Genomic DNA, 12023 nt, shown 5'->3' with positions numbered 1-12023 from the left:
GTACTGGGGATTCACTATCATCTGAGGGAGAAAGCAGGTATACATATTTAGTTAACAAATATTTAAAATATTTAACAAAATAAAAAAAATACAATAGGAAATATATAGATAGATGTGTGTATACGTGTGTATGTGTGTATATATGTACATAAGTGTGTATGTATATATGTATATATAGTGTTAAGTTGTGGTTTTCTAAGGCAATATATGGTTGGTCAGGATCCTTATGTATAGTTTAGTGCCCTCTCACTTTATATTTGAGTTTAACTTCACAGTCCTAGAATATAGGGAAAACTAATGACAACAAGGAGTCCCTAGAGTTTATCGAGTAGAATGATAGCATGGTCAACTTGTACTATGGGAAAATCACCTTGGTAAGTGTTTGGAAGACAGATGACTGGACTGGAAAGAGTCTTAAAAGAATAAGCAACTAGGAAGCCATTATAATAGTCCAGACAAGAAGTAATGAGAACTTAAATTAGGGTGTTTGACTTTGTTAGAAGACAGAACAGGATGGATTGAAGATAAATGGAGACAAAAATGACATCATGTTTGTGAAACTGGGTGACTGCAAGGATGTTGATGCCCTCAAAAGAAACAGGGAAGTTTGGGAAAAGAGTAGGTTATGGGGGAAGGAATAAGGTAGTGAGATCTGTAGTACAAACTGCATCCCACCCATGTCTGCTCATTCTGTATAACTAATTTTGTTTCACTTAAAATGAAAGGGGTGTGAGAGGGTGAGGGGATTTCTTACTTCACAAGTCATTGACCCTGAGTATAGAGCTCAATGTCTGTTGAGAGCCTGATGCAGTCATGAGGCATGCAACGAGAAAGAAGGTAAAAAGGTTTGTGGGAAGAAGGGCCACATTTCTCTAACAGTACAGGGACGAGGTGGGGGGGGGGGGGGGGGAGAGAGGATCCCCTAAGTTGTGATAAGATTATAACTGCACCACAAAGTCCAAGACAGGCAATAAGGGGAAGGTTGCAAACAGTTGGGGGATAGAGGGAAGGCAATGGAGGAATGTTAGGTGATAATGGATCAAAGGTGGAGACAAGCCCTACAAATAGCTATAAAAAGGAAGGTGAGATTTGACCTGTCTTCCCACCCTCCAAATTGATTGACCATATATCCTTTGGGGTCATGCTAGTGACAAATCTGGAAACCATGACGCTGAAGAATATGGGTGTCAATAATAATTTTATAGGTAATCATTCATCAATCTCATTTTCTTTTGCACTGGTATATTAAATGACTTAACTAGTATACCAACAGATCATTGTTGGATTTCATATGGTTGGTACTGGGGATTCACTATCATCTGAGGGAGAAAGCAGGTATACATATATTTAGTGAGGCATGATTAAAGAAGATAAGGACCTAGCTTGCTATTATGAATGCAATTTTTCTTATTTGTAGATATGAAAATGATCCCCTTAAATAATTAGCAGGTATGTTATTAGGTACTATTAGCAGTTATCTGTTATCCCATCTAAGCCATCTTTCCCAGAGCCCTGCAACAGGATTGGAACTCAGAAAGTTTCACAAAAGATTCAGCCTGGCCAGTGAAGCTGAAGTAATAGGCCTTTATTTGGTTTAAATTCACATAAGGGAAGGCTTAAATGCTAAACCAATGTGACTGAACTGGAAACACCAGGGGCAATGGAAGAATCCAACCAGGTGCTCATCTGAACACAGATGTGATCATCTGAAAGCCAAAGCAAAAGAGATGGGTTAAGTTACAGTGCTGGGAGAAGGTATTCTTTAGATATTGAGAGTTAAAAGGGACTTTAAAGGTCATCTAGTCTGAGTCACTCATTTTTACAAATGAGGAACTAATGTCCAGAGAGGTTAAGTGATTAACCCAAGATCACAGAGTGAGTAGGCAGAGGCCCTGGAAATTGGACCCAGCTCCTCTGACTCTAAGTCCAGCCTTTTTCTCCACACACTACATGAGTCTTATTCCTCAGCTTTGCTACACCAGCTTAAACCAGGACACCACATCCTCCATGGGACAGAACAACACACTGAGCACCTCCAGACTTCTCATCTTTGATGTCATAAGTGGAGCTTTGAGCAAACAGGTATTGACCAAGGGAAGAGCCCTCCCCACCACTTCCTCTACAAGTACAGGGAACAAGAGTCTCCAAGATTCCAAAATAGCAAGGTGGAAATGCCATGCTGGAGGAGGAGTCATATCCACACCAGAGGCAACTTGCTATGAAAGACTATGTTCCCCTCACCCAAAAAACAAACATAAAAAGAGGGTTGGGTTTTGGGTTTTTTTTTGGCTTACTAATCTTCTATGCATTTACAAAGTTTACTTTCAGATTATGAAGCCATGTTAATGCATTTGGCCAGTCACACTAACAACACTATGGTAAAGCTATGAATCTGGTTCATCTATTCTGGAAAGCAATTTGGAATTATATAAATAAAGTGTCTAAACTGCACACACCATTTGACCTAGAGATTCCATTGCTAGGCATATGACCCAAGGAGGTCAGTGACAAAAGAAAGGCTCCATATACACCAAAAATATTTATAGCAGCATTTTTTTTGTGTAGTAGTAAAGAACTGGAAACAATGTAAATGCCCGTCATGGGGAATAATTAAACAAATTGTCATATATAAATGTAATGAAATATTACTGTACTGTAAGAAACAAGCTTGATGAATACAGATAAGCAAGCAGAGCTAAGAAAACAAATACAATGATTATAAAAGTGTAAATGGAAAGAAAAATTACGAAACAATAGAAACTCAATGTTACAAAATTACAAAGAACAAGCTCGGCCTTAAAGAATTGCTATGAGAAAACATTCTCCCCCTTCTTTTGCAAGGCTGGGATCCAAGACTATGGAACACTGCATATAATGGCAGATTTTTGTTGATCAGTTATGCTTAATTTTTTTCCCTCTTTTTTTTTCTTTTTAAAGACATTCTTAATTAAAAGAGATGGTTCTCAGTGGTTGGGGGGAGATACAAGGAGAATCTGAGCTATGTAAAAACAAAAAAACATAAAAATCTATTAAAAATAATAGAGCTGAATATATGTATGAATATATACATACACTAATAATAGCTAATATTTATATATTAAGGTTTGCAAAGCACTTTCAAATATTATTTCATTTGATGCTATACAACCCTACGAGGTAGATGCTATTATTATCCCCATTTTGCAAATGAGGAAATTGAGGCAGAGAGAGGTTATGTGCCTTGCCTAGCATCACACAGCATGCGGCTCTGGTCTTCCTGACTGCAGGCCCAGCATTTCATCCACTGAACCATCTAGAGCAGGTCTGCACATCCTGTTGCCTGCAGGCTGCTTCAGCCTGCCAGTCACTTGCAGCAAGCCAAAGGATTTCCTCTACATACAAAGGATCTTTTCCTCTACATTTTTCACCAGTTGAAATCCTTCAGCAGGCAGCAGGTTGGGCAGGCCTAATCTAGGGCATATGTACACGTATACACACACACACACACACACACACACGAGAGCAGCCCTAACCATGCTCCACTTTACTCCTTGCCCTCTACTCTGCCACAATCTCCTTCCAGTTCCATAACCATAATCAAATCAATACTGTCATTTCTATTGAAAAGGATATCAATATCTTCCCCAGTGGCTCTCCTCACCATCCCAAAACTATCTCAATCAAAATACCTCTCTCTCCTTGGCCACCTGGCTCGTATGTATTATCTCCCTCATTAAAATGTAAACTCATGGAGGATTAAGGATGCTTTCACTTTTTCATTTGTATCCTCAGAGCTTAGGACAAAACCTGGTACAAAGTAAATGCTTAATAAATGTTTTTTTCATTCATTCACTATACTGAAAACACTTTGCCTTGTCAGTAGTGAGATTTGTATTAAAGGACTGCCTAAGAAGGAACAAATTCTTAAGAGGTTGGTGAATTTTAAGATCATAGAATTTAAGAGTAGGGAGCCACTGAAGATTTTTGGATGTAAGAATGATGCATAAAGCCTATTAAGAAGGGAGTAGTTAGGTGTCCCAGTGGATAGAGCACTGGCCAGAGTTCAAATCTGGTCTCAGACACTTACTAGCTGTGACCCTGGGCAAGTCACTTAATCTTGACTGCCTTAAAAAAAAAAAAACATAAAGCATAAGAGCTGGAAAGGGCTTTAAAGATCATCTAGACTACTCCTCTCATTTACTTTAGAGAGGAACGAAGAGACTTGCCCAAAGTCACACTGCTAAAAGAGCCCAGATCTGAAGCCATGTCATCTCAATTTAAACCCAATGTTCTTTCCACTATGCTACTGTAGATAAAATTTTTGTCAGACAAAGTATGTTACTTCACTGAAGCTGCACAGTTTAGTAGGTCTTATCATCAGGAAAGTTTGAGTTAGAAGCCTGGCTCAAACCCTACCCAGCTGTGGCCCTGGGCAATATCTCTGAGCCTATGTATCTTAGAAGATACTATATATACTCATTCTGTGATTCTTTACTAGGTCTTCATGTAAATTATCCAAAAAGGATTTGCTTTATCCTGGAGGCATCTGTGTGCCTGCACATGCAAAAGTGTGAGTTTGAGGATCCATATATAGCTTCCTTGCTATCTGATAACCCTCACTCTATGCTACGGATCAATTTTTTTTTTGTCCATCTATGAAGCAGAAGCCAGATTTGATACTGTAGATTCCTGCTTTCAATAGGAGCTTGAACTAGATTACCACTAAGGTACCTTCCAATACTAAGATTCTATGAGCCTAAGTAACTGACAGAAAAAATCTTTTTAAAAATGAAAGAGCTAAAAAAAAAAAACCAAGCTATAATAAATTAGTATAGGAACAGTTAATCAGGTTGCCACTGCATCATAGCACAGTACAGTAATACAACTCGCTAATGACAAACCTAAGTCATGAAAAAACAGCATTCAATATCTCTTGTTTAGAACACAGTGAAGCATTCCATGCATTTTAGCAAAATGTCCATCAAAAATTTTTGTTGAACATGTGTATCCCTTTGTGTCATTCCTTATTTACTTGATATGTTACTGTATCTTTCAAGGAATAATTTATGACTTTATCACAAGCATTAGAAATAAGATGGAGGAGGTATACTATAGCTTAAAAAATGGGTACAATGAAAAACATAAGCTTTAGTAACCAGGAAAATATGCATGTTGAGTTCCTCCCGTTTCCCTTCAAATATCAGATAAACAAAGTGCTACTGTAGTAATAATAATAGCAGCTCATGTTTCCATAGCATCTCAAGGTTTACAAAGCAACTTCTTTATGGTATGTAATTTAAGTATAAGCATCCTATTTTAAAAGCAAGAAAACTGAATCTTAGAAAGAGTAACAATCTATCTTTCATACAACTGCCAAAGTCATACATAGGCTTTATGCATCAACTAAATCATGACATTCTTAAATCCAAAAATCCTCAGTGATACTCTACTGCACGGTAAGATTCACATTACTTTGACTGGCATCCAAGGCCCTCCACAATCTGGTACCCAGCCTGCCTTTTCATTTTTATGTCCTATTTCTGCCCTACATATACACTCTTAAGCTCCAGCCAAACTGGTCTCCTCTTTGCCTACCACAGTATTTCCTAAGGCTGGAATATCCTCCAACCCCTTCTGTACTTACTGAACTCCTATTCATACTTTAAAGTACAAATCAATTTAACTTCCTATATGATGATGCTTACTATGATTCTCCTGGGGTGATACAGTTTCATTTAGCATTTTGAAACAAGCCAGTGAACCTCCCCTGTGCCTCAGTTTACCTAAAATGAAGGAGTTTAGAAAGATAACCTCTAAGGTCCTCTCCAGTTTTAAATCAATCTAAATCTGCTTGTTTAACACTCTTAAATACATTAGCTTCCAAACTTTGCTGATCAAGCATTCCTATTAATACAAAGATTTGTGAGCATGCCCCAATGCATAAATATTTATTTATTTATAAATTATACACATGTACTGCTGTACTAATGTTACAAAATGTATACAAAAATAGATTATCAAAAAGGATGAGTTTTTGATACTACAGTACATAGGAAGCCACTGGAGTTTACTGAGTAGGAAAGTGACAAGTCAGCCGTGCTTAGGAAAATCACTTCAGCAAATGTACTGGAAGACAGATTTGAGAAGAGAGAGATTTGAGGCAGAGAGACCAATTAGGTAGGAGATTACTGGAATAGTATAAATGAGAGGTGAAGAGACCAAATAAACTGGTGGTGATGTGAGTAGAGAAAAGGAGATTATACTGCTAGAAATAACACTTGGCCACTGCATGTATATGTGGGGGAAGGGAAAGTCAAGTATGATACCAACACTGCAAACTGGGGTGACTAGAAGGAATAATGGTACAAAGAGCTTTAGTAACCAGAAAAATACACATATGTCGAGCGTCTCCCTTGTTTCTCTCAACAGAAACAGAGAAGTCTGGAAGAGTGGTGGGTTTGGGACCAAACATAATGAGTTTTGTTTAAGACATGTTGCATTTGCAATGCATATGCATCAAGCTTGAAATATCCAATAGAAAGAGACTAGAATTCAGTAGAGATTTGGATTGTATATAAAGACCTATGAGTCATTTCCATGGAGATGTTAATTAAACCCATGGGAGTTGATGAAATCACCAATGGAGAGAATATAGAGAGAGAAAAGAATGCCCAGTATGCAGCTTTAGAGAATATCCAGTTAGGAAGCTGTATACAAATAATGGTCCAACAAACAAAAGTAAGAAGTAACACATAAGAGGAAAACCACAGAAAGACAAGTATCACAACAATCCAAAGAAGAGAAAGTAAGATGGTGGTCAACAGTGTAAAATGCTACAGAAGGATAAAAGATTGAGAAAAGGTTATCAGATCATCATTGGTTGGTCCTAAAGAAGAGATAAAAGAAGATACTTCCTCTTGCTTCTTTTGCACCTGTGGGATGATCACACATGTGGAACAATGCATACAACGTCAGACTTCTACATGTTGTTTAGTCTTGATGAATTTTTTTCACCTTTTTTTATTCTGCTATAAGGGACAGTGTACAGGGAAGGTAGGGGGAAGGGACATAGGGAGAAAACTGCTGTATAAAACAAAAGAGCAATAACTTTATTGGTAGCTTTGAAGAGAGCAATTTCAGTTAAAAGAAGTCAAAGATGATAAGATAGAAAACTTCAAGAATGGTTGATATTCCTGATAGAAATATCAAAGTAGGGGCAGCTAGGTGGCACAGTGAATAGAGCACCGGCCCTGGAGTCAGGAGGACCTGAGTTCAAATACGGCCTCAGACACTTAACACAAAAACTAGCCGTGTGACCTTGGGCAAGTCACTTAACCCCAATTACCCTCCAAAAAGCAGAAAGAAAGAGAGAGAGAGAAACAAAGAAAGAAAAGAGAAAGAAATCAAAGCTGAGAAGAAGGTAGGTTTGAAAGGAAAGATAAGGTAACTGAAATTCATCCATGGCTGTTCATTAAAGGCTATTCACCCTTTCTAACTATTAGCCATCTGTAATATCTCTGGTGGTTACAACTTCACACTTGAAAATTCTAGAGGTAATGCAGGCTTAAAAGGGTGCAGGAATAAAAACTTTCATCCTCTTTTGATCCCATATTACCTTTAAATAGCCAACAGAACTAATTCCAGAAGGACTGCAGTTCCATTAACTACTTACTAGAGATATGATGCTAATTAAGGGAAGTATACTAAATGACATGTTCAGTGATAACACAATGATGCCAAATCAAGTTAGGCTTTTAAGGAATACCTCCCAAAGCACCTGAAAGAAAAAAAAAAGGAGGGTAGAGTACAGTCAAGAATGACCTCATTAATATAAGATCTAAAGCCCAGGAAGATGACAGGTGCTACTCATTGACTATTTAGATGAAAACAGAATACTGAATTCTGGGACCTGTAGTTTACAGGATTGGATTTTGTCATAACTATTCTCCTCCCCTTTATGAAAATTACACATGAGAGGGCTCCCAGCATGCCAGCAGAAGCAGCAGCAGCACTTCATACTCCGGTAATCCGTTCCATAAACTGAAGGAAGAAGACAGTTTATCTCCGGATAAGCCAACTTAATTTTGCCTCAGCATAGCCCCAGGAGTCACAGCACAGTCTCTTGGTTTTTGTTTGCTCTTTACTCATTCCAGAATACAGCCACTGGGTAAGATCGATCTCAACAATTACAAACTTGAGGGGAAGGAATGAGGGGAAGGTATGGTAAGAAACTAAGACCTAAACCTACACCACACAGTACACCAAAGCTGAACAACAAACAGAATCTCCAGGGCCCTCTTCCTTTAACGAACTGGGGGGATTTAACAGCCCTCAGCAACAAAGTTCAGTGTCCCACCTAGGGCTCTAAAGAGCTTTCTTCAAGGCCCCACCAAACTGCTCCCCCTATCCCCTGGATCCATCCTTGGCCTAGAATGGATTCCACCACCACCACCAAATTCAATCTCCCATCCACAATGAACCCACCTTCTCCCAAATCCAACCGTCCCCAACTTCTCCCAAGCCTACAAACTTCCCTGTATTTCCAAGTTTCTTAGACCCATGCCAATAGATGAGCCCCCTCATTCCAAATCCAACCTAGTCCTCCAATCATACTGGGTCTACAACATTTCTTCTTTTCCCCTCAAGTTCAACCTGCCTCTAACCCATCTTGCATCCACCTCCAATCTTGCCCACACTCTTTCCCCAACCCCAACTTGTCCCTGAGTCCATGAGATCCATCTCACTCCTCAACCCCATCATCTCAACCCACATGCCACTTTACCTATACAGACATACCCCTAACCACCTCCCTGAAACCTCAGAGGCCCATTATGCCTCCTGATTCTCAACTCAAATTCAACCTACCTTCCAGACTCATTCCAAGCCCAGAAACCTTGCTCAGAGTCACTCTTCCTCAGAATCCAAATAGCACTGATAGGGTGCTTGGGCCCCTGCCCTAAGATCATGCCTCTTGAAGCCTCCCAATTTCTCAGTAGGCCCCTATGCTGTGAGAAAATTTTCTCTTGTTGCAGAACACATTCTCTTACCAGAATAAAGGCATACATGGCCCAAGGATTTTGGTCCCTGTCTTCCCCAAGGACTCTTCCTTCCACTAGATCCACAAAGGTTCATGCCTCTGACATCTCCCTCAGAATTTAGTATACTCCCTACACTTTCCCATCCATAGACCCCAAAGACACCTAGACCCTTAGATTACATAATTAGAATCCCTGGTATTCCTGTCCTATGCCCCTTTTCCATGTAAACCCCAGCACCATCCTCAGCCTTCACAGGTTCCCATAAGGACCTTTGTCCACTTTTTGCTAAAGTGTTACAATAAACTCTTTGCCCCTGATTAAGAGAAAGTTTGAGTGGATTTATTCATTCCAGGTAACTCTACCTTGGTATTCTCAGGGTCCCAGCAACCCAAAACCTCATGAGCACCCTGACCCACAATTCCTTCAAGTTCAACCTGTTCCTTGACCCTTGATCCTCTGTCCCCCCAAATCCAATCCGACCCATTCTATGTCCAGGAGCTTCTTCTCTCCCAAAATCTGACCTGCTCCCCCATACAGAAGTCCCTAGAATGTCGGTTTGTATTAAGGGTAAGAAAAGGGATGGGAGGGGGGAAAGGAAAAGGAAAGGAAAGAAAGAGAAAGAAGGAAGGGGAGGAGGAGGAAAAAGCAGTTAGAAGGAAAGAGGAGGAAAAAGAAAAGGAAAAGGGGAATGGGAAGAAGAGAAGGAGGAGGGGAGAAGAAAGAAGGAAAAGAGGTAGAAGAGGAGGGGAGGAGGAAAAAGAAGAGGAGAAAAAGGAGGAAAAATGAAGGGAAGGAGGAGAAAAAAGAGAAGGGAGAAGAGGAAGGAGGAAGTAGAAAATGGTAAGGAAGAAAAGGGAAGGAGGAGGAAAAAGAGAAGGAAGGGAGGGAGGGAGAGGAAGAAGTGGGGGGAGAAGAAAGAAAGAAGAGGCGGGGAGGGGAGGAAGAAAAAGAGAAGGGAGGAAAAAAGAAAGAGGAGGAGGAGAGGAGGAAGAGGAAAGGAAAAATAGGAAATGGGAAAGAAGAAACAGGAAGGAGGAAAAAGAAAAGGAGTGGAAGAGAAAGGAGGAGGAGAGAATTAGGAAATAGGGAGGAAACAGGGAGGAGGAGAAAGAAGGGAGGAGGAAGTGGGAAGGAAAAGGGAAGGAGGGGGACACCCGGAGGAGGGGGGCACGAGAGACTGCACCTTCCTCGGCGGCCGCGGCCCGCTGCTCCTCGGCTCCCGCAGCCCCGGTTCCCGGGCTGGCCCCGGGGGGGTCCCCGTCCAGGCGGCGGAGGCGGCGGCGGCCACGGTGGAGCCGCTCCCACAGCTCGGCTTCGGCCAGGCCGCTGGGGCGGGGGCGGGGGCGGCGGCGGGCCCGGCCGGAGGGGCGGCTGCTGCGGCAGCCGCAGCGCGGGCAGCCGGAGGGCCCGGAGGGCGGCCCGGGCCCGGGACCCGGGCCCGCCTCGGTGGCGAGGGGGGCGCAGGCCCGGCCCAGCGAGTGGCCGCGCGTCAGGACCACAGCCTCCGCCAGGCAACCGGGGCAGGCCGCCGCCGCCACGGCCGTGCCCGCTGCTAGCTCCTCCCCGCCGCCCCGCCGGCCCCGCCGCCTCAGAGCAGCCGCCGCCGCCATCTTGTTTCGCGTTTGAAGGGAGAGACCGTTGGGGGCGGGAGGCGAGCGCGAGGAGGGGGCGTGGCAGAACCTATCTACATATTCATTAGCGGCCTCGGTTCTGTGGCTCATTTTATCCCAGAGGAGGAAAACAGCGAGAAATGGGCGGGGCTACATTACGACAGGGTAGGACATCTGAATATTCATAAGAGGGCTTGGCCCACGCTCTTTGAGACCCGCCTTTGAACCCACAGAGAAGGGAAGTGGGCGAGGCCGTAAGCTCAGGGGGGCGGTGTTACATTTACATATTCAGGATACTCCGCCAGACCGTAGGAGTGGAAGTAAATAGAAAATGATAGGAGGCGAGGCAACGCCTATTTGGGTGGTGTTCAATCGAATATGCATAAGGAGGAGAGGCCCGAGAATTCTGTGGCCACGCCTTCTCAAGAGAGAAGATTCGAGCTGGGGAGGGCGATTATTCAAATTCATGAGCTGACCCAGCTCTTGCCAGCCTTACGGGGACTGGGTTAGGGCAAGAGGTGGTCTTATAAATATTCATAATGCCCTTCTTGGCTCCGCCCTTGGCCCCCGCATAGAGCCCTGGCGCATAGAAAATTCCTGGCCAAGTCTAGACCTACACAGGCAAAACGTAGTTAAGTGATGGCAAGAAACATAATGTAGTGTCGTTACCTCAAGCCTCCTAGGACTGGGAGCTTCCTGACCTGGGTTCGAGTGTCAGCGCCACCTTTTGAGGGCTGTGGGACCTTGGCAGTGCCTCTTTCCCTCCACTGAAACATGAGAATAGCAATCCCTTCTATGGCAATTTTGAGGAAAGGGTATTAGAGGTGTCTGTCTTTATTACTAATTGAGGCAATTTTCAGGAAGCTTTAGACTAAAATAATACTATCGTCCTCTAAATAAGCAGATAAATGAGACGCAGGCTTTGGGGACTTGAATTATCTAGATAATTACCTCAGGTCTCCTCTAGGGATGTTTCCTTTGGGCAGTTGCCAGGAAAGCTCTATCTATATTAATCAACCTTGAGGTATTTTGTTTTTTTAGCTTAGTTATTGATCCGTCTTCAATTCAAGTCAAGAAATAGTCATTGATTCCTAGACAATTAGGCAGAGAAAAGGGGCTAGTTTTGTAATCAGGAAACCGCATCTAAAAAGGGTCTTGGGTAGTTAGTTGTGAGGATCAGTTGTGATAATGTATATAAAAGCCACTTCTTTTTTGTTATTATTCCCTCCACCTGAACAGCCATCACTCCCCCTGAAACCTTTACCATTGTTTAAAATCCTATTTTTTAAGACTCATCTTGAATGTCACCTTCATAAATCCCTTCCTGATTCCCTCTGGCCAGGTGAGACCTCTCCTTTCTGTGACCTCTTTGGACCTCATACTGCCTACAATTCAA

The 12023-nt window shown here is 42.3% G+C and overlaps 1 protein-coding gene across 1 annotated transcript in view; it reads right to left on the bottom strand.

Moving 5' to 3' along the window:
* The window catches only part of RNF169 (ring finger protein 169), a 77362-nt gene extending 66735 nt beyond the window's left edge, over positions 1 to 10627 (bottom strand). Inside the window, exon 1 of the mRNA XM_069070848.1 lies at positions 10201 to 10627. Coding sequence (XP_068926949.1) covers positions 10201 to 10627 — 427 coding nt within the window. The remainder of the gene's footprint in view (positions 1 to 10200) is intronic.
* Positions 10628 to 12023: the final 1396 nt, after the last annotated feature.

This window comes from Petaurus breviceps, unplaced genomic scaffold (assembly GCF_028583685.1).
Source record: "Petaurus breviceps papuanus isolate PSGF00001 unplaced genomic scaffold, PetGlider_PUasm1.0 90823, whole genome shotgun sequence".
In the NCBI taxonomy this organism is placed as follows: domain Eukaryota; kingdom Metazoa; phylum Chordata; class Mammalia; order Diprotodontia; family Petauridae; genus Petaurus; species Petaurus breviceps.
This window is presented reverse-complemented; position numbering and strand designations above follow the sequence as displayed.